This window comes from Rhipicephalus microplus, unplaced genomic scaffold, assembly GCF_043290135.1.
Source record: "Rhipicephalus microplus isolate Deutch F79 unplaced genomic scaffold, USDA_Rmic scaffold_12, whole genome shotgun sequence".
In the NCBI taxonomy this organism is placed as follows: Eukaryota; Metazoa; Arthropoda; class Arachnida; order Ixodida; family Ixodidae; genus Rhipicephalus; species Rhipicephalus microplus.
In genome coordinates, this window is record NW_027464585.1 from 20,084,895 (window position 1) to 20,109,000 (window position 24,106).

The 24,106-nt window shown below is 46.9% G+C and overlaps 1 protein-coding gene across 5 annotated transcripts in view; it reads right to left on the bottom strand.

Annotated features, from left to right (window-relative positions):
• The window catches only part of LOC119167801 (beta-hexosaminidase subunit alpha), a 608,225-nt gene that overhangs the window by 291,324 nt on the left and 292,795 nt on the right, over positions 1 to 24,106 (bottom strand). For all 5 annotated transcript variants that reach the window (XM_075882394.1, XM_075882390.1, XM_075882391.1 and 2 more), the window contains exon 6: positions 7,943 to 8,044. In XM_075882394.1, the coding sequence (XP_075738509.1) occupies positions 7,943 to 8,044 (102 nt within the window). The remainder of the gene's footprint in view (positions 1 to 7,942; positions 8,045 to 24,106) is intronic.

A 24,106-nucleotide genomic window follows, 5' to 3' on the forward strand; every position in this document is an offset into this window, starting at 1 on the left:
ACATTCGACTGAAAGGGCAACGTCTGTCCGTCAAAGCCGAGCATAAATTCTTAGGCTTAATCTTGGACAACAAGTTGACCTTTGTACCGTACATCAAGTATTTAAAAACAAAATGTTTAAAAGCCATGAATGTTATAAAAGTGTTGTCACGTACTACGTGGGGTAGTGAGAGGCAATGCCTCATGAACCTCTATAGAAGCCTCATTCGCACCCCCTTAGATTATGGGGCCGTTGTGTATCAGTCTGCTACTCAAAGTGCCTTGAAGATGCTGGACCCCGTGCACCATTTGGGCATCCACCTTTCTACGGGTGCTTTTCGCACCAGCCCCGTAGAAAGCCTCTATGTTGAGTCAAATGAGTGGTCGCTTCATCTGCAGAGAACTTACATGTCCTTTGTTTATTTCCTTAAGGTGAAAGCAGACAAGAAGCACCCCTCATACTCTATAATTAATGATTTGTCGAGCTCAACTCTGTTTCAAAACAGGCCTTCGATGAGGCAGCCCTTCTCAGTTCGCCTGAAGTGTCTAGCTGAAGAAACTGCAGTGTCACTTGAACACAGTTTAATAGCTCCTGTAGCATACCCGCCACCGTGGCAGTGGCAGACTATAGACTGCGATGTGTCTTTCCTAGAAGTTACGAAACATGCACCTATTGCCCATATCCGAACATACTTTTTGGAACTTCAACACAAATACATACGTCCTGAGTTCTTCACAGATGCCTCCAAGACTAACTCCTCTGTGTCCTATGCTGCTGTCGGCCCATCCTTTTCGGATGCTGGCCCTCTACATCCACGCACAAGTATCTTACAGCAGAAGCTTACGCGATACTTGTGGCAGCTAAACACATCAAACAATTACAAATACAAAAAGCAGTAATTTATACAGATTCCCTCAGTGTGGTAACAGCTCTGCACAGTCTTAAAAAACAAAAAAACCCGGGCCTTGTCTCACTTTACTCCATTTTGTGCACGCTCTACACACTCAAACAACATGTTGTAGTGTGCTGGGTGCCAGGGCACCGTGAGATCCAAGGCAACGTGAGGGCGGATCAGCTCGCTGCATCCGTCCATGAGAGCACCGCCATTACATCCATATCAATCCCGGCCCTTGATCTTAAGCCGTCTCTGAAACGAAACCTCAGCGACTACTGGCAGAGCAAGTGGGATACACACACACAAAACAAACTACACGTTATCGAGCCACAACTTGGCCATTGGCCACCCGTATCAAAATCACGTCTAACAGAGGTAACGCTAACAAGACTCAGGATAGGACACACATACACGACACACACACATCTTTTGTCCGGTGTTGATCCACCATTGTGTGATAAATGTGGTGAGGCATTACAGTTCTTCACGTTTTAATTCAATGTAAACAGTTAGACACTTTAAGAAGACAACACTTTTCATTATCCTACCGACAACATATACCTCTACACCCTGCAATGTTCGTTGGCAGGGAACCGCTTTTTAATAATAAATCATTGTTAGCGTTTTTAAAAGAAATTCATAATTTTTATATCATATACCCGGGCATTCTATAGCACAACCTCTCCAGAGAGGTTTTTGCTGCGGTGGCTACCCAAGAAACCACTTGCCTCATGGCCCTTGGACGCAAGGGTACGAACAAGTGAGGCACTTGTGCTAATGCCAGACATGTCCACCATCGTTTTTCATTATCACCAAATTTTGTCACTTATTCACACCACACACACCTTTCACGGCATGGTCATGATTTTATTACTTGTATGTTTTTACCCGCCTTACTGCGAGGAATTTTATGGCCCTTATACAGCCGCTAATCACAATCTTTGTCCACATTCCTTGTCCTATGAACTGGCGCTCTTTGGCCATCAAATGGCCCTTGCGCCAAAAAACACCATATATCATCATCAAACAAGTGTTTGCGAAGTTTTTATTACATGATTGTGAAAGTTACAATAAAAAACGTTGGACCTGTGTTTTTTGCGAGTTATTGTCATGGAAAGACATTTACCGATATTGAGGGACATTTTCCAGTTTTTGCATCACGTGTGTACATCTTCTGGTGCTCGGTTAAGAATTAGTTGATCTATAGCAGAATTAATTTCTTGGTAAAGTACGCAGTCATCTGCAAAGAGCTTTAGTTTTACTTCAGTTGAGAGGGGCAGATCTTTAATGAATATTATGAATAATATTGGTGCTAAGACGCTGCCTTTTGGCACGCCTGATGTGACTGCTGCTATTCTAGAGGTGGTGTCTTGTAGCTGCACAAGCTGTGAGTGATTGGTTAAGTAATCTTTTATCCAGTGAACGATGGTGCTATCTCCAAGAGTAACTTCTAATTTACTTACTATTTTGTATGAGAAACATGATCAAATGCCTTGGGAAAGTCTAAAAAGATGAAGTCACTTTGTTCATAGTTATCAATGGACTTGGCTGCATCATGTAATAATTTTAAAAGTTGAGTAACCGTTGAAAAGCATTTTCGGAAACCGTGTTGTACAGGAGGCAGGATACGATTTTTTTCTAAATAAATACTTATGTGTTTCAATATCACAGGTTCTAACAATTTACACACAGAACAAGTTAGCGATATTGGCCTATAAGTTGCAACCATGGTTTTGCTGCCTACTTGTGTATTGGTACAATTTTTGCGGTTTTTCATACTGCGGGGATAGTGCATGATTGCAGTGCTTTATTAAAGATTACTCATAAATGTTTAACGACTCATTTTGCCTACCTTTTAAAGAAGATGTTCGATACGTTGTCAGGTCCAGGGCCCTTCTTGGTATCGATATTTATTAGTAGATTGAGCACGCATTGCTCTGTAATTGTGAAGGGTTCTATTGGTGAATGGTCTGAAGATTGTATGAGTGGTACGATTCCGTCACCTACGGTAAAAACTGATTGAAAGTAATCATTAATGGCGGGTGCAAGATCGTTGTTGTCAGAGGAACGCATAAGCTCATCATCTTTCTTTGGATTTATATATTTCCAAAATTTATTTGGAGCGCTTATCAAAATTTGGGAAGTATCTTTGCAAAGTAATTTGCAAAGATACAGCATACTAGTAACGCAGCGGGCATGTATGTTCATTTTATTGCGATAGCAATTATATGGACACTCTTTGCTAGATTTTGCCGCCGGCGTCGGCGAGGGCGTTGGCGTCGATATCATGCACCGTATATGTACACGTATCTATATATATAAAAGCGCAAGAAAGAAAAAAAAAATGTCCCCGTATTTGCATGTTAATCTACAAATGCGGTCGAAAGACGATAGTGTTGCGTCTGGAGAGAGTGAAGAAAAGTTTATTTTATGTTCTGCGTGTGAAAACTGATGAATGGTATTCTTGAGGCGCTGCGTTAGAGTGCCCCGAACATGCAGCAGAGGCGAACGAGCGCATCAAGGCACGTCGTACGTGAGACATGAGCGAAATCTGGCAGTTATCTTGGAAAACAAAACGCTTCCCTCGGAGACGAGCTTGCGCGCCCATCTCAGACGTGATAAGTTATAGAACGCAAGGCGACGGGTAGGTGCCACCACCAATGTCGTCTTAGCAAAGCGTTCAAAACACTCGCCTTTTCTTTCACGCGTTGCATTGTCAGTGCCGCGTAATAAGGGCTACGGTCCTTAGGATTACTTATATATGCCTTTTCTTGTAGAGGAAGCACATACAGAATATATACGTGTTGTTATGCTGCCTAAGATATGCGCAATAGGCCTAAGATAAGATAAGTGGTTTTTAAGTGGCAATCACACAAATATGAACGCTGAAGCTTGAGCAACATTGGGGGGCGCTGCTGATGGTGTCTGCAATTTGGAGTATCCCTAGGAAACTTTGCTGCCGTTTGGGGTACCGTTAAGGGTGGACAGACAGACAAATGTACAGACAGACAGACCAAAGTTTTTGCGTCGAAGGTCACCAAGAAAGTCTATTGCCTTTAAAACATCCCGGCGAACGGAATCAAACGTGGAACCTCTGCGTCATAAAAGTGAGGCGTTAACAGCTCAGCCACCCCTGAGCACATCCTTCTCTGTTGAAACAGGAAGTAACTTATATCTACCACTTACCGCTACTCACGAGCAGCTCGGTTGGGAATGGGTTTTTCAACATTACCAGCAAGATGGCGCAATGAGCGCGCGTCGCCACAACGCACGGCGGCGTCCTCTCTGATCTCCTACGTGTACATTTCCCGGCGCACAGAAGGGAAGCGACGTTTCCTCGCGCGCCCTTATCTCGCGGCTGCGTGAAGGGGAAGGTCCTATGTCTTGGCTGCCCTTGGACTTTACCTGGAACGATTCTGCAGTGGTCGCCAGGTGCACAAAGGTCACTGCAATCATTGCAGTCTCCATTTGCGAAAAGCTCACGCTTTTCAGACACAGCAAAGTAACAAATGATACGCTTATTCGCTTGCATCCGTACCTGTGAGTTCGTTTTGTGCGTTATTTGTGCGTGAAAAACGCGGGGCATGTTTCGATCTGCTTTTACTCTGCGCGTGACCTTCCAATTCGTTGCTATCGCAATCATTGCTTCGGTTTTCGGCAAAGCTGTGACTTCTTTATGCAGGAATATTTCACATAAAGAAATGAACAATATTTTCATAGTAGCAAAAGATCTTGAACCGCGTACAGCAATCAATGGTTACGTAGCCAAGTAGATTGAATCAGTCATGCTTTTGACACAAGACGTGGCAAAGGTCATTTTACGTGACTTACAATAAAAAAATATGTACATAAATCCGCCCGTCACAAAACTTCCCTCACGTTTCTGAAGGGAATCATGAACAAATTTGAATGTATTTTTTGCGCCTAGAGAGGGTACCGTTACGGTCAGACATTCGTCTTCACGGACTTCTGCCACCGCCTGGCGAGGCGCCAAGCCAGCGATTGGTTAAGAGTGACGAGCGAGTGGATCGGATAGTGGGGCGCCAGTGTTCTTGGCTTGGCGTTAGCGTTTCACAGTGGTGTCACAGAGGTGTCATGCCAGCGAACTGGTGAGTGGGGCGCAGGGAGAAGAGAGAGTAAATGGCGCGAGAAGGAGTGGCAAAGCATTGCACCTACCCTCTCCTACAATCTATCGCACCACATGCTTCTGCTGCTAGGGGCGAGGATAAGCGCACGCGCCCGCAGCAGTTGTTGACAGCTGCCAACTCCAAAGCGTGACACGGTGGGCTATCCGGTTGCTAGGGGTGCGCGCGCACGCAGCTGTTGCTATGGGAGAGGGTGGTGAACGGATCCTGATGGTCACCTGAGCTATACGAAGTAGGAAATGCATTCGCATTAAAAAAAAGCAGGATTGATTTGAGTAAATATGACGCACAATGATCTCATTTCATGCTCTGGGCAGTTGTCGGTTTCTATAAGCCCTTCTTCTAAACATTGCAAACATACTATTGTTATAAGGCGCTTCTTCTGGCATCCGTGTTTCGGCGAAACGTCAGCGCCCTGACTGCACCTACGCTTTGTCTTGTTTTTATTCGCAGAACATATGTTGCCTCTTTGCTCGTACAATTGTTCATGGCCTCTCCCGCACCTCCATACCCATTGTTGCCCTCTCCTCCTTTACTAGAATGGAAGAGAGGGTGCAACGCATACACACACGCTTGCACTAACGAAATCAGTTTTAGCCTTGCCGAAGACAAATCAACTTGTTGAAATGCCACCTGAAGCACTCAACCTCCGTTTACGAATTTTTTCATCGGAAGCTGCCGTCTACTCTTCCTGCCATTTCCTGTATGCATATGTCGGCAAAAACTGTGCAGCTCACTCAGACTCACTTACGAAATATATATTGTGCTTAGGGCTCACTCGAACTTCTGCTGACCAACAGCTTATTCAGTGAAACTCAGACTTGCACTCACAATTTATTTTTCAGCCAGACTCGCTCGGACTGAAACTCACCAAAATATTAGTCGTCCACATTGACTCAGGCTTAGACTCACAATATGGCCTCAATCTGAGTGAATCTGTTGGCGTCGACTTGTGAGTCCGAGAATCCAGAATTACTTTTTTGACTCTGGTGTCAATGTTCTGTTACACCAATATTTCACGTAATCGGGGTTCTTCTGGGAGCCCTTCGACATACTACCTTAGAATACGAGTTGTGATTGGCTGCGAACCAGTAGAAACATTTTTTTTGAGATGACAACGTAACATAATTTTCAAAAAAGTTCTGAAGAAGAGTTGGTGTGGGGAGGTCAAAGCACCCTCTAACGTGATTCGTGCTAATCTGCACGACTGTTTCATATATTTGATAACATTGTCTACTTTTCAATACGTGTGAATATATATATATATATATATATATATATATATATATATATATATATATATATATCAGAGTAATGATAATACTACATTGCAATACGTGTGAATAGATATCAGAGTAAACGTAAGTCTAGGTAAGGCTGATGATGATGCGGAAGATGAGTAGATAGCGCCAGACATCAGTAAAAAAATGTGGAACTTGCTCATACTCACTCAAAAACTATATCTTGCGCTTTAGACCCCTTCGGACTCACACTCACCCAAATGTTCCGGAGGCTGACTCACTCGAACTCACAAACACAAAAATTATCTACAGTTAGACTCAATCGAACTTCAACTCGCTAATATATTAGTCCCCGGACTAACTCAGACTTGTAGTCATGGCTTGATCTGAGTCTTAGTGAGTGCGAGTCAGTCGACACGTGAGTCAGTTTGCCGACGTATGGTTGTATGGCTGCGGCATACCACGTGCCAAGCAGACGGAGTTTTATTCAACATCTTAAAATAAATTACAACATACTGCTGCGCAGTCATGTGGGTTGTATACACCTCTTCGCTTCCACTCTGCCGCTTGTAAGATCGAATGTAGACAGCTCCTTAACTTTCAGTGGACAAATGTAGAATACTAGGGCTTGCCCATTTCATATGGCACTTGGAGCTGCAAGCTGCGTTACCTGCAATACGCCAACTCGGCCGGCGAAGCATCGACTAATAATCAAAGTATATCCACGCAGTGCATAATGACGAGTGGGGCGAAGTATCTGTCCGTCCGCTCGTTTTTGTTTCCGTTCGTTCGTGCGTTCGTCTGGTCGACCGTTCATGGGTCCATCCATCCATCTTTCCATCTGTGCATCTGTCCTTGCATCCATCTGTACGTTCGTGCCCGCGTTTTTTCATGCGTCCGTCCGTACTACCATCCGTCCATGCGTCCACCTGTCCGTTCATCTTTCTGTCTGTCCATCTGTCCATCCGTGCTTCCATCTTGTGAACAGTCGAAGTACCTCAGTCTCACATCTTTCATCATACATTCAACCTATGAAAACCCGCAATCCAGCGGACATTCCAAGGACTCAACAAGACGCGGCACTCGCGCATTTTCTTACAGCCAGCGCTTCGTGTCTACATTCCACTTTTCAGCGCCTCTAGTTTATGACTATATACTAGTTCACTAAATTCATCGCACTGCAGCCCAACCTTCGCTAAACCTTGCTAGAACCAAGGAGGTTACGCCTAGCGCGTTTACCGTGGCAACGATTTCTGGTCGGATAGTGCTCAAAGTGCGTTTTTCTGATAATAGTTTCTGTAGTAGGCATCAAATTCAAGGGAAATTTTCTTGGAGATCAAACCATCAATACTCTTCTCGTCTCTGTAAGTTATCTCGTCGGAAACAACTATCAATTTTTATTTATGATTTATGGGCGCGGGTTGCTTCCTTAAATGAAAATGGTGCGTGCGTGCCGCTCCTCTAGTCAGGCCGTGGAAGTGGCTACCTACTACTGAGACGACTACAAATACTACTACTACTACTACTACTACTACTACTACTACTACTACTACTACTACTACATACATCGCGCACGCACGACCCACGGCCTAGAGATGTTCGTCCCCAAAACAGTATCGTGGTTTAAAGATGCGGGAGAGTATACACGAAGAAACTTTTTCCCACGTTGCGCTTTTGCTCACCTTTTCACTCATTGCTGGGAAGGTCCGGCTGACAAACGGAAAAGACTGGTCATCCGTCATGTGCCAGTGGAGGACGTTCATCTTATTGTAGGCCATAGCGTCCTGAAACCAGGATCAAGTATAAAGCCCAAGTCAGAGGCCATAGATAAAGACAATTGACTGTTTTTCAGCATTAGGATTTACTAAAAATATTTAATCATCGACAGCATATTTGGAATTTGTTGACCTCATACATATCCAGCAAACTACGCAATCATATGAAAGTTTACTCGTTTAGAAATTATCGCGCCACATTCTCGCTTTGTAGAAGGCTTCCGGTGCTAACAAAATAAAACAGACAACCCCATTTGTAAAGCTGAATGATGCATGCGTTTTTGTCTGGTTGTGCACTTTTAAATCACTATGAATTTATCTTTCCGTTGTGGTGATCTGTAGTAAACGAGCGTCATTCTGTTTTTGCGAAAGACTATGCGATATTTCAAATAGCTGGAAACAACAATATGAATGAAGGAGCTTCAGGAAGTATTCAGCTTAGCAATTTCTACATGACGCTAACTTTTGTGTTAACATTAGAGGTAGTGCAATTTCGAAAAGAAAAATTAAGCCTTTAACCTTCCGAAATATTCTAAGGAAGTGTCGTTAACAACACTATTCCTTCAACGTTTGCTGAACACCTTCGTATTATTAGTTTTCGTGACCTCTGGACGTGGAGTCGGTACGTGTAATTTTTGTTTCATATACCCACAATACGGCAGTTTAGTTTTTTATAGCCCCATTAGACACTCGCCGACTGTTTCACTATTTACAGAGAAAATTTGTACTCAAAATATAACAGGAAAAAACCGCGTAAAATTCTGACACGACGCAAGACGAAGGATGCATGAGGCAGCATCGTGTGTTGCCCTTTCTTAGGTGTCCTGTCAGACGTTGGTGCGGTATTTTGTCTGCTCGAAGCATGAACCTGTTGGCCTAAGCCTCAACGCTTGCAAACGTGGTCAAAGCTCCTCCATCGAGGAATGTGGCAGGGGAACCTATGTGACTCTCTCAAAAGCGTATCTTAATCATGCTTTTTTCTTTTTGAACATAGCATGTTTTTACACAAAAATGGGCGCATTGGTTAACCAATAGCATCCATCTTATGTGGCATCTTTTTATCATGCTTTCAGCGCATACTGCAAAGTGTTTTTACCTCATCCCATCCGAATGTTCAAAAGCTTTCACAGCGAAAGCTGTTATGAGATAAAGATAAGGGTCACGCACGGCACTGTAGTTGTACGCCGCTGCCACCGGTGCCCATTACCAGTATCGAGTGAAAAAAAAACTCAGTAAATAAAAAACACTAACGACAGCATTCTACCTCTCAGCCACGCCAGTGCTTGAAACAGGCCTTAGGTAGGCTTGATGTCAGGAAAGTAGTCGCATTAAAATGAGTGATAAAGTGTTTCAGAGAACTAAAGGAGCAGCCAGGCATCCCACTAGGCGGCGTATTGCATGACGAGTGGGTCTTCCAATGCTCCAACCCAATAGGAAACCTGTTCTTGATCACCCATTAACTGTGTCACATTGCTTGCTTGCTTGCTTGATCTTTTTTTTTTGCAGCTCTCACCTACTAAGGGGGTCGGCCAAGAAGCGGGCGAATAATGTAAGTCAATACCTCAAGATTATCAAGGCTAGGAATTTGGGATTACTTTGTTTTTACTTAGCGGGGTTAATTTCGTACCATGTGAAAATTTGGGGAAAGAAGAAAAATAATACAATTTGTTAAATAACTGATGTGTAATTGATATATAAATTTCTTCTGAAGGTTAGGTATTCACAGTGTCATAGTTGAAGAATAAATGTTAGATTGGCCAGTAAAAATTGAGAGCTGATCAATGACTCAGCAAGGTAATCTTCTTGTGTCATAGTAATTCGCAGAGATCTCCCGCAGATGTTCCGTTCGCTGAGTCCTAGTGAAGGAGCCCCAAAGGCCAAATTATTAGGAGTAGTAAGAGATATTCGTAATTCTTCGAATAAAATTTCGAAACAATTTTTCTTACTCATAAACGGTGACATGTGAGAAGAAAATGTTTGATATTGCTAAGTGCCAGTGCATGGAGATGAAGAAGACAAAGCATATAGACTGGCACGAGCTAACCTCTGCGACAGGCGCTGCTCGCTTAACCGGCTGAGAATACATCTGTGACTACCCCTCCGAGTCGGTGATTTTCCCCCTAACATGTTTGGTGGAGTTGTGCGATCCCCGTTCTTGCTACAGAATTCCGAAGCGGACGCACCTTCGCGGCTTTCAACAAGACCACTCAAGACTCGGCTACATCTTCCCCGGTCACCCACGCTTCTCTGCCCGGCCTGTAAGCCCAGCGCCCACAACAACTTTCGTGATGCCTCCCGCCCTCAAAAACCCTGGCGTGTTTCGGGGCCGCGATGGTTCCGACGTCGACCAGTGGCTACGCCTCTACGGACAGGTCAGCGCCACTTACAGGTGGGATCCCACATTATGCTCGCGAACGTAATCTTTTATCTCGACAGAGCCCCTCGTGTTTTGTTTGACAACCACGAGCATGACATTACAAGCTGGCACAGCATCAAGGAAAAACTCCGTGAGCTTTTGACAACCCCTTTGGTCGTCAGAAAGCTGCGAAGAATGATTTGTCAACTCGCGGACAATCTTCCACAGAGTCCTACATCAGTTACATTTACGCTGTCCTCTCGCTATGCCGCCAAACTGACGAAAACATATCCGAGCCTGACAAAGTTGCGCATATTCTTAGGGTATCACCAACGATGCGTTCAAACTGTTGGTATTCAACAATGTGTCATCTGTCGATGCGATTATTGAAGAATACTGCCGGTTCCAACAAGCTGAAAGAAGGCACATCTATCATCAGTTCCAGCACCTTCCGAACACCGCTGCAACGTCCTCGTGTCTCGACACATATCCACCATACACCTCTGACAACTTGACGCCACTCATCATTGAAAAATTGAATTGCTGCACAAACTTGAAGAAAAAAACAAGAGAGACAGGAAAGAGCGAAGACAGGAAAGAGCACAGGAAGGTCTACGCTCTTTCCTGTCTCTCTTGTTTTTTTCTTCAAGTTTGTGCAGCAATTCAATTTTTCAAGTATGAACCAACTAGTCTGCAAAAAAGTATTGCCACTCATCAGGTGGGAGCTTGAAGCGGCTGCTCCAGCTAAGGTGGGGTCAGCGGATGCTGGTCCCCCCTTAGCTGGAGCAGCCACTTCAACTACATTGCCGCTCATTCAAGCAGTCGTCCGGCAGGAAATCGCCAGCTTGGGAATTTACTCTATTTCGCGGCCTCTTCGCACCAACTCTCAGCCCCTATACACGCCTGGACGTTCTTTCCCGACCGGCTCTCTCTCAACGTTCCGTAATCCGTCCGCATGGGAAAAACACGATGAGAAGCCCATCTGCTTCTCGTGTTACTGAATCGGGCACATTTCTCGCCATTGCAGAAGTCACTGGGGCTCTTTTGACAAGCGTCCTCTCGTCCCTTCCATCCACGTCTTGCCTATCGCCATGAGACAAGTCGCGACCAATTTGCCCAGGAACCTGCTACTGAACGCCGCTACTCCTGCTCTCTATCCCCCAGCGTCGCCAGTCTCGTTCTCTACAGCCCCGCCGATTGTCTTCTCCCGCCTTCCCACGAGATTCCCCGACAGAAAACTAAGTGTTGCAGCCCCTGGAGGTGGGGCTGCAGCGCTCGGACTGATAGAAAATGCGCTCTCGACGATACAGACAAAACGGAACCTTAAAGACGTACAAGTAGACGGCAAACACCGCTTTTGTCGACAGCATCGCTCAACTTTCCGTGATGACGAGTGATTTTCGCCGCAAGCTCAAGAAGGTTGTCACACATGTGACCACTCAGTTCGTCCGTGTTACCGATGGCGGAATGGCATCTATTGTTGAAATATGCTCCGCTCGTGTAAGCATGGCGGATCGACACACAGTTGTTCTCTTCACTGTTCTTGATAAATGCCCCCACGACATTATGTTAAGCCTTGACTTCCTCTCCACGCATTCTGCCTCAAAGACTGTTCGATCAGTACACTCTGTGTACATTTGCCCGCAACAGAACCCCTTGCACAACGGCCGAATCGGCTATGCACAACGGGACATGCGCGCCTTCCCCACAGAGACGCACCTACGTAGAGATCTTCTCAATACCACCAGTTCCCGACGGTGGCTATGTTGTGACCCTTATCACTGATGTTCTCATAAACCACGGCATTACGTTACCGCACACCATTCTGTCCGCCACAGGAAATTCTACGTGCCTCGCAGTTGTCAACTTTAGCTTGACACCTCAAGGGCTGCCACAAGAGTCGCTTTGGTGTTGCTCTGCACCTTAGCAGACAGTGCGGTAGATGTTTTCCTGATGGCCACTGCTTCTGACCCCAAAGCTCAACATCAATCTAACACTTGCTCCGACAGCGCTATTACGTCGATGATCACTTCCAACGTAACACCGCAGAAGACTAACACGCTTCGCCGAGTTCTGCTACCCTACAATGACGTTTTTGACCTCAGCGGCCATCTATTGGAGAGAGCTACTGGTATGACCCATTGCATAAACATTGGTAATGAGCATCCTAATCATAGGCGTCCATATGGCCTGTCGGTGGGCGAGCGTCACATTATCCAAGGTGATGTCGACAACATGCTCGCCAAGAACATAACTGAGCCATCCTGCAGTCCTTGGGCTTCTCCTGTAGTGCTAGTCCGCAAGAAATACGCTGAATGGCGTTTGTGCGTTGATTATCGACACCCCAAGAAATTACCAAAAAAAGACGTGTGCCCTCTGCCACGAATAGATGATGAGTTTGATTGCCTCTAAGAGTCCCAATATTTTTCCTTCATAGACCTTCGTTCCGGCTATTGGCAGATAAAGGTAGATCAAATGGACTGTGAAAAGACGGCATTCAACACCCCCGATGGCCTATATCAGTTCAAGTACTCGGCTGCTGACCCGCAGGGCGCGGGTTCGATTCCCGGCTGCGGCGGCTGCATTTCCGATGGAGGCGGAAATGTTGTAGGCCCGTGTACTCAGATTTGGGTGCACGTTAAAGAACCCCAGGTGGTCTAAATTTCCGGAGCCCTCCACTACAGCGTCTCTCATAATCAAATGGTGGTTTTGGGACGTTAAACCCCACAAATCAATCAATCAAATCAATCAATATATCAGTTCAAGATCATGCCGTCCGGCCTTTGTAGCGCCCCAGCCACGTTCGAACGAATGATGGACTCCCTGCTCAGAGGATTCAAATGGTCCACCTGTTTGTGCTACTTGGACAGCGTCATCGAGTTTTTACCAACATTTGAAACTCATATAGAGCGCCTCTCAGCCATCTTAGGCATCTTCCGTCACGCTGGCCTGCAGCTCAACTCGTCCAAATGTCGCTTTGGACGCAATCAAAAACAGTACTTGGCCATTTAGTTGACGTCAATGGTGTACAACCAGACCCGGCAAGAATCAGCGCCATCAACAACTTCCCTGTACCACGATTTGCGAAGAGTGTACAGAGCTTTATCAGACAATGTTCCTACTTCCAAGGCTTCGTAAAAAATTTTGCGCACATAGCGAGGCCGCTTATGCGGCTCCTCAAGAAAGACGTACCGTTTTCTTGGGGCTTCGAAGAGGCTTCTGCGTTCTCGACTCTCATCGCTCTTCTCACTACTCCTCTAATTTTGGCGCACTTCGACCCTGCTGCCCCTACAAAAATCCGTACAGATGCAAGTGGGCATGGCATTGGTGCAGTGCTGGCTCAGAAACAACATGGCCATGATTGCCTTATTCCATATGCCCGCCGCCTCTTATCCGGCCCTGAACGTAACTATTCGATCACAGAGCATTAGTGCTTGGCTCTTGTAGGGGCGTTGGCGAAATTTTGATCTTATCTATACGGACGCACATTTTCGGTAGTTTCCGACCACCACGCGCGATGCTGGCTCAGCTCTCTGAAAGATCCATCAGGCCACCTTGGTCGCAGGGCTTTGCACCTGCAAGAGTTTTCCTATTCGGTGGTCTACAAATCTAGCCGCCTACACTATGATGCCGATTGCCTCTCCCGGTACCCTGTCGACGATCCTGAGGACACTGAGGAGCCCGCAGAGAATTCTGTCTTGTCAGTGTCCAAGTTCGTTAACACTGAAAAAGAACAAAAGCGCAATTCAGTGCTGCTTGACATCATGAGCCGTACGGAATTCTCCCCAAATGATGCTTCCGTCCGCTACTTTGTCATTCATAAAGGTGTGCTATACCGCCGCTATTTACAACCACACGGGCCTGGCCTTCTCATTGTCTTGCCTAAGGATTTGCGCCGCTGTGTTCTTATCGAACTTCACGATGCTCTTACGGCTGCATACCTTGGCGTATCCCGCACGTACGAGCGCGTCCGGTGCCATTTCTTCTGAACAGGCTTTGCTCGCTCGGTACGCCGATACGTCGCCACGTGTTACCTATGCCAACATCGTAAAACAACATCGCTGCTACCCACTGGCCATGTTCATCCAATTGACATAACCACGGAACCATTTTACCATGTTGGGTTAGACCTGCTTGGTCCTTTTCTCACATCAACAATGGTAAACAAATGAATAGACGTGATTACAGACTACGCTACACGATACGCTACTACGCGAGCTCTACCGACCAGCTGTGCTACCGACGTCACTGACTTCTTGTCACGGGGTGTTAATTAATTCACGGTGCTCCGAGACAACTCCTAACAGACCGCGGCCATACATTTATATCCCAACTCATTGCCGACATTCTGCAGTCTTGTTTCACGCAACAAACACTGACAACCGCTTACCACCCTCAAACAAACGGCCTCACGAGACGATTTAACCGTACTCTAACAAATATACTCGCTTTGTACGTGTCGCTCAACCACCAAGCATGGGACCTTGCTTTACTCTACGCAATTTCCGCGTATAATTCATCCCGTCTCGACAGAGCGGGCTTTTTGCCGTTCTACTTATTGTACGGAAAATAGCCGGCTTTACCACTGGACACAGTCATCTCAGCTCACACCTCGTCCACCAGCGAGTATGCCCGCGACGCGATCGCGCGAGCCGATCGTGCCCGTTAGCTCGCTCACGCTCGGCTGGTGGCGTCGCAAACAAACTAATGCCGTCGATACGACATGAAACACAGAGACGTACATTTCGCTCCCAGTAGCCTCGCTTCACTCTGGTCCCCTCATAATCGGCTGGGCCTACCTGAAAAGCTTTTTTCTCATTACACCGAACCTTACCGTATATTGCGTTAAGAAACACCTGTCACCTACGAGATCAGCCTCATCTACTCATCATCATCTGCTGTGCGGTCCAGTGATATTCTACACGTCTCACGGATCACGCCCAATAAGAATGCGTCAGATAACGACCTTTAATGCACCGCGACGGTGCCTTCGCCACCAGGAGTCATGCTACGTGCCAGTGTATGAAGATGAAGAAGACAAAGCGTGTAGACTGCCGCGAGCTAATCTTTGTGGATGTCACTGTTGCTTAACCGGCTGAAAATAATTCTGTGACTTCCCCTTCGAGTCGGTCTCCTTCTCGTAACAATATTTTCGGGTTCATTACAACTTGAGGACAGAGAGAATGGCATTAGGCCAGACATGTTTAAGTAGAAATTAAGAAGCACGACAAGGCAACGTAAATATTTTATGGAGGCTTCCAATTCACGCACCCACTTAAGTTATGTTTCTACGTCGTTGACAGCCACTACAGAAAAAACAATTGCACGAAATTCCTAATAAGTGTGTTCGTAACACGCCGATATCACGATTCTCCAAAGAATCACAAAGGTGTCACAAACAAGGCACGGGCCTCCGAGTTCTGACCGCTCCATTGGGGTCGAGGCAACATTCGGACGCGCCGGAGGCCGACGTAAAGGAACAAAACAAGCCTCAAAAAGATACAACAAGCGTGCCTTCTCTGCTCTCGAAGGCACCGTCACCGGTCGACTAACCTCCTCGCACCTATCGCCGAGCGAATTCGGGAAGCTCCGAGAAGGAAGGCGTCAGTCACTCCCTGGTTGCGTCACATGCCGTGAATAGGTCAACAAAAGTCACACCTCTTTCCTCTTTTTGGTTGTGCGGCACACTAACATGACCTCCAGAATTCATATAAGCTATCAGCTGATGGTGGTGATCAGGAGATGAAAAGTGTCTTTCTAGCAGAACGCTTTTTGCAGATGTGTTCTGCAATCGCAGCGCGTGAGTTGCCGCCGTGTTACCGGAAAAGAAGCTTTGCTATTGAAGTGCGGATATTAGACGTCACGAAAGTGTCCTGAAAGGGAAACCTCAGTGGGACAAAAACTTATGCCGGACTTTGAATTTTTCCTTTAAGAGATTGATTGATATGTGGGGTTTAACGTCCCAAAACAACTATAAGATTATGAGAGACGCCGTAGTGGAGGGCTCCGGAAATTTAGACCACCTGGGGTTCTTTAACGTGCACCCAAATCTGAGTACACGGGCCTACAACATTTCCGCCTCCATCGGAAATGCAGCCGCCGCAGCCGGGATTTGAACCCGCGCCCGGCGGGTCAGCATCCTTTAAGAGAAGCTTTCAAGTTCTCTTCCAAGAATATTTGACTGAAGCGTCTTCATTGGTTAAATGCAAGAGATTACAATGAAGCGGGTATTGTCTGTGTCTGTTGTTTGAATGTATCTGGCTGTGTTCTGTAGCCTGTTGTTTGATTGGTGACATATCGTAGTAAATTATTCCCAATTGTGCGTGTTTTTTTTGTTTGTTCCGCAAGTTTAAGACTATATTTTTGTTTTGTTATGAACTCTTGACTTTGACCTTCGCACCACAGCTGGCGTTCTAAGGCACGTCGAATAAGACCAAATATATAGTGCATGTGCTTTCGCCGTGCACTTCAGGGAGCTGATACGTCAGACGCTGCAATTATCCCGGCAGTTGATGCCTTAATTATTGGGAGCAATGACAGAAGGATAGCATAGTAAATGCTGGCCGAACACACAAATTAGTGGTTACCCAGCACTGTGCTTATAGCATCGCAAAGAGTGATAAGAAAAGGCTCTGAAAGGATGTCTAGCTTTCGCTGTGACTGTGCTGCGCGTTCCGCGCAGGTCTGGCGTTTTTAGGTGCGTAGTTGATTGTTCGGTTGTTTTTGACCGCATATGCCCTTTGCGTTGCCCTGCAATAATACAGCACATTTTATATGTATGTAAAATAAACACTATTGGTCTCACGCTAACTAATGAGATTCGGAAGGACAACTCGTTGTAGATTTCAGACGAAGCTAGCAATTATGAATGAACATGTTTTTATGCTTACCTCCCATGGTGTAATAAACAATATTTGCAATACAACAGAGGTCCCTCAATGAAGGTAAAGCATGGAATCTCATTGCTTATCTTGAAGATGACCTTTCATAGATCATGTGACCAATCACGTTTACACCCGCGCCTACTCACACACATAAGCACTAAATCACGGTAATACTCACGTAGGCAGCACTCACTTTCATACTCATGCTTACTCACTCTTAAAGGCATGTATTCTCATAGTCAAACCTACTTGCGCTTAGAGACACTCGCTTTCGTACTCGTATCTCACACTCATAAGCACTTACGTTCAGACTCACGCCTGCTTATGCATAGATACTCACCCGCATACTCACACTTCAGGCCCATTGAGACTCACTCGCGTTCACACTTATGTGCACTCGTACTCATGAACATGGCGGACCATGGGAGAGGCCTTTGTCCTGCAGTGGACGTAGTCAGGCTGATGATGATGATGATGATGGTGATGATGATGATGATGACTCATGAACATTCATGTTCACGTTCAAGTTCATCGTCCTTCTCCTTGGTGCCTGTATGCTGTGTTTTCTTTACGATGTTTTCGGCATTATTTAAGTTCACACATGTGTGATCGCATTTATATGTACTCACTCACGTTCATACTAACGCCAAAGCCATTGGTAGCCTCCCTTAATCGTACTCACACCTAATCACGCTCATAGGCGCAACCTCGCGTTAATACTAACGCCAACTCGCACCCATTGTTGCTTATTCAAGTTTTTACTAATGGCTACTGGCACTTGTCCGCACTCGCTATAGTTATTACTCACACCTCAAAGCCATTGCAATCGACTCGCATCCATGCTTACGCCCGCCGACGCTCACAAGTACTTTCACAGGTTCACTCTCGCTTACTCTTACCCATAATTACTTATTACAGTTCATACTCACACCCCCTCACACTCGTAACCGTTGTTTTATGTTTGACCTACCTACCCCACTCATTGTTATCCAACTGCGTACACACTCACGTGCACTAATTCACTACCTGTTAACTCACATTCACTCTCGTACCTTAACGCATTCTTTTCATTTACGCTCTTACTCTTAATAATTTAGACTCAAACGCACTCTATCAAGCTCACACAGACGGCATGTCACAGTCCCGGTGAATCATTCACGTTATAGCTCATGCCTGCTTACGGCTCGCAATACTCTCGTTAACAGTCACTTGTGCTGAATCCCAATGGTACTATCTCTAAACAATACTCAATTTCCGATTTCGCCAACTAAGAGTGGTGAGTTCAATACGAAAGTTGGTGTGGTGAAGAAATTTGGGCCTTAAATTTTGAAAAAATAAATCGGCGACACCGAAAGCCTAAATAGTGTGAATGCGATAGAAATCATGTCTCCCCTAACTACAAAAGGCTTGTGTATGGAATTACGGTGACTCCCAGGAATGAAACAAGGTATTCTGACCAGACTACAGCTCACTACAAAGAAGAAACAAGCTCTTGTCCTTGTGTGTCCTTTTTCCGTCCGTGTCCGTGAGAACCTATCCCTGAGAAGTTGTTCTCGTACGGTTTTTTCGCATAAGTGGCGACAGCACGAAGCAATAGGATCCCGTGCGCACAACTAAAGATGCGAAGTGCGTGAAAAAATGGAAAGGCACAGGAAAAATAGTTTTCAGTTTTCTTGTGTAGTTGAGAAAAATTGGCAGTATATCTGTGGGATAAAACGTCCAGGAATAAAGCATAGGCAACAACCAGCGTCGAACCAGTTCAACGGCATTTATGACAGTGGCGGCCGTGAGCAGGCCGACATGGGTGCACTCGTTGCACGCGGCAGCCGCTGGCAGCGGGCAGTTGCGCACCGGGTTCCGATCACTAACATCGTTTCAGTCGGTCTCTGCCTCTTCCCTCAGGGGTTCTCAGACAAGCCTCAGCCTCGAACCTGTAATTTTGGCGCCCAATGGGAAGCACCCCGGCCCTTGGCCGCGGCCATCGAGGTAGTCTGCGACCATAGCCCTGATGATGCAGCTGACCGTGTCCACTTTTTCGAGCCAAGACGTGAAGGAATCAGTCATCGGTTTCATTCACCTGACCGTTAGCGGCTTTATCGAGTCCGACGGACTCCGGTCGGTTCTACCAGTTGCCCTGTGCGGTGCCGCAAAACGATGCCAGCGTCTCTATACTCCCTTCCAGTCATGTAACCAGTTCGTCGTGGCATTCCTGGAAGAGTTGCTACTGGTCACTTACGACTACCTTTTCCGGCATGAGCACGACACGCGAGCGCAACATGGGGAGGAGGGTATGCATGAATATGTTCAGCCCATGCAGGAACTCTTCTGTCGGGTAGACCCCACTGACCCTAACCCATCAAGATCTCGCACGCTATGCGGCGATGGGTCGATGGATGGATTGATATGGCTGTATCCTTTCGATCCGGCGGTGGCTAATGCCACCAAGCCGTAATTTTTAGTGAACCAAAATTTAGTTTTTTTATTAGTTAGGTTGAGGACTCGTACTCTGCAGTGAACGGTTTATTTTCACTAGTGCCTTGACTTCAGTCACCAATCGGATAACCTCCTTCTAGATATTTCTACCCACCTAAAGTCTATTTTGCCCTCCATGTCCCTAAACCCAAGTGCTTTGAAAAACTCTGCACCGTCATCCTCAACTATAGAGTGAAGCCCTTTACAGAACATTATCAAGTGTTCGGCAGTTTCCTCCTCCTATCCACATGCACTGCGTACCGTGTCTACCCCTTTGAATTTGGTCCCATATGTCTTGGTTTGATGCCATCCTCATTTCTAGCGACACCTGTCGGGCTGCTCCTTCCCTTCTCTCGAGAAGCTTGCCCGCTTTGCTCGGAAAATTCAGGAGACTGCCTTTCGAATACACCACTACGAGTGACCACCTCCTGACGGTGCTATCGGACCCCTTTGTGCCTCATTATCTGCCTTGGCCTGAAGACTATGAGTGAGCGACCCTCGGTACGAGCTAGTACGAGCATGGTACGATCGAGTTCTTTGGCGACTGATTCACAAACAATCCTTCACTCAAGGGCTCTTATCGACTTGACGAAATCAAGAAAGAGCGTGCTCCTTCACTCGAGGAGCCACTGCTTTTCATTATTGCTCCTCCACATTTCCTTCGCCAAGGGAGGCCTTCAAAATTCTCCCTTCACCTAAGGTAACCGCGTGGGTCGATAAAAGTACCTGACAACGGGAGTATTCATAGTTGTGGTTAGAAAATTCTAATTTTTGTACAATAAATGAACGCTTTTGTTAACTATGATTCTTCATAAAATGACAATGTGGCAAAATACATGCATATATAGTGGTAACGTGGTTACCGTACGCTTTGTGCTGGTAGAGTTAGCGAAACTAACGCTTCAAATCTTGAAACAGTTGCACGCAGTCAGCTGAACGCACAACTTATGGCGTTTTGTCTGCTGCTGAACGTTTTGACGGACTTAGTTTATTTTGTTTAGTATGCGTCTGTAAATTGCAGTTTATATTTACGTTAGTGTCTGCACGTGTGTTGTTTGAGGCCACACTTTTGTCGGAGTTCCTAGCGAACTACGTGAGTGATGGCAGAAAGCACAACGAGCGGCTTGTTGCTGTGTTTACTTTCGCTTTTCTGAGAGGTTTCTGACCACTAATGTAGCCACCGAACGGATAATGTGGTTCAGTAATTTTTATTATATTTTCCAATACATTGTCTTACTTTAAGAATTCACCACCTTATTGTGTACAACGTTTACTTGTACGTAAGTGCGTTCTCGCTGCGGAAGTACGTGCACAGTTCCTAATTTCAGGGCCCAGTGCTATGTTTATTTTCTTCGTTTACTGCAAATTTCAACGTGGAACCTGTACCACCTGTACCTCGCAGGTCATCAGCGGCATGGGTCTTTCCACCCAGGAAATCCGACCATGCTTCCTCAATCATGTTCTTCATGACCCGACCGCAGCTGCCACTACCAAACAAATCCTAACGGATGACGTTAAAGCCTCCTCGATGGTTACGAGGTGCAATCTTGCACGAACCTTACTACCATTTCCGCCTGAGAAGCCACACGGGTCCCTGCTATCCAGAAACGTCGCGTACGTTTCCAGTTTCTCGGATCCCGCACCCAAGACTCTTCCAACGAGTGAGCTTTCAAGAGACGCCGTTCAGGTTTCGTTGGCTTGCCCCGGCGCCGTGAAGGTGGCTCTTAGCCTCCCGTTTTCCAGGGACGCTGTACCCGCTTTTCGCGGCCACAATCTCTCGCTCAGGACTCCATCGGCACCTGTGCTGTTCATAAGGAGTGCCGTTCAAGCTCCCTCTTATGATTATCTCACCGCAGTGAGCCCAGCCATCTGCTCCTCCTTGACCAGCGTTGCCACCGGCTCCACATGTGGTTCATCAGGCAGCACCGTGCAGCTGTGGCGTCCCATAAGCCAAATCCGTTTCACAATCAGTGTGCCTTAACAGTGTCGCAATCTGCGCTGTTTTCTGGCATCCTTTTGGCACCACCGACGCCATCCTCGACATAGCCGCCTAACATGTCCTGGAGGCCAGCCCACCCGACCACCGCGGAAAGCTCCGGGATTCCCTCATGCAGCTTTCGGCCAGCTGGGTGACTTCGCGTTGACGCTTTCTGAACATTCACCTGCTGTCCTATCATCGCAAGTTGTCGCAAGTGAGAACCACGCTGGCGACAAGGTGGCTACCATCAATGCTATAGCAGTGCACGAGGCCTTGACGGAGCCTCAGAAATAGTTCGTGGCTGTAGACCGCCTTCGAAAGGGTGCCGCAGAGCGGCATCGGTACGAAGGCCTGTGGCAGAATTGCTGGACAGACTGGAGCTGCAAGCTAATAGCTGCCTTCGGCTGAATTTTTCATGACACAATCGAGTCTAGAATAGTCTTTACCGAGGACTAACAGGGAAACCGATATTATCGGCACTGTAACCATACACTGCAGCTTAACCGAGAGCTTCCCATCCACTCGTCGTACGAACACAGGGCTCATGCGGTGTTGTGGCAGTGCACCAGTGTCTGGCATCAGAATCATTTTACGAGAATGGTAGTCTATGCTCTCTTAACGGAACTTCGCAACACCAGCCCCAATACCAACTCTCCTTCTGAACTTGGACGAGCCGACGCCTCTCGTGCCAGATACGTTACAGCTTCAGAACACAGACGAATGCAAGACAATCAGGAATGTCTACTCAGACTCGGTGGAGCTACATTTACGACTTGAAGCACAACCAATGGCCGCATGCGTCGATGATCGTCCTGAGCTAACTAAGCAGAATTATGTGGCATGGGAACACCAAGAGCGTAAGCAGCTTCAAGTCGCCAACCCTAACGTACTGAAAGGGCACAACCCGCAGCACTTCACGGAAGATTTGCAAAGGAACGATCGAATGGAAGTAGGTGTGCCGAACCATCTGATGTGGGGTGATGTTCTCCGGAACAATTGCAAGAGCGTTGCCTAGTCGCTAGTGTCATCGCATGCCGATGTACGCTCATCTGTTTACCAGAACCTTGCACAGCACCCCTCAAAGTACGCGCCCAGTGTGTCAGACTGACGGGCTCCAGAGTCGTTAGACGTGGATGAAATATATTGTACGCGTTCCATCAATAACGCAGAGAGTGTGGTGAACCAAAAGGGCTTGTCAGCTTTGCTCAAGCCGTGAAAAGTGCATTTAGCTTACAAGTGGTCTGACCATCCTTCCGGTGTTGGCGGCGATGTGAACATGAGCGAAAAGCAGCACCGAGAAAACACACTGACGACGGTGCACCCCCGTTGGCTGCTCCAGCAATCTGTTCGTTGCAAATAGAATCTGCCACTTCCTTCACGACATAGCCAAGGCCGGCCGCCCGATACATCTTTCACAGCCTACGTGACCTCACTGCGTGGCCCACACCAACCTCCACAAGGCACCCAGTGTCGTCCACCTTGACCGCTTCCCGCATATCACTTCATGGTGCAGTATGGTCTGAGCCGTTCACCAAGACGCAGTCAAGCCCGCCCATCAAAAAATTGCCGTGAGCTACGCACGCTCGCCGTCCTGGCCCAGTGTCATGACCAAAAAAGATGCTGGGTCTCGGGCTCGGGCGTGGACAGTTAGGAAGATTTAGGGAGACTAAGACAGAATACAAACAGGCGGTCCAGAGAATCGGTGTTGTTTCTGTCTAATTCATTATATATATATTGCCGCGACAGGTTGGCCACGTTCAAGTAGCCGCCGCAATCATCATGGCAAGAGCACCAGCAAGACCCGGCTGGCATGCGTCACGCGTTCGTGCGCTCCAACAACGAGGAAGAGGAAGTTAGTTGACTCTGTGCCTCTCGGCTACTTGGACTCAACGACCATAGTCATTAGACTTGTGGGCACAAGTTCGCCCTAATAAAGTTGCTTGTTTTTTTGGCCTGTCTGCCTCAGCATCGCTACATTTCTGGTGGAGTTGCTGGGTTATGAATCGAAGCCCGGCGAGCTCAAGACAGCGTAGCCCCGACGACCAGCGTATCAACCCCGTGGAAGTGACTCCTGTACACCAGAGGGCAAGTCGCCGTCTTCGAGGTGACTCACCTGAGTTCGGTCCTCTTCACTCCACACCAAGGGGAATTCAAACTATGGATGCCACCACTATGACTACCCAGGTAACACCGGCACAAGTGTTCATAAGCCAACCGCACCAGCCGCCAGTATTCCACGGCGACTCGTACGAGGATGTTGAAGATTGGCTGGACCTGTTCGAGAGAGTGGCGCGCTTGAATGGTTGGGACGAAAGAGAGAAGCTCCGTCGCGTATACTTCGCCCTGGACGACTTCGCAAAGACATGGTTTGAGAACCATGA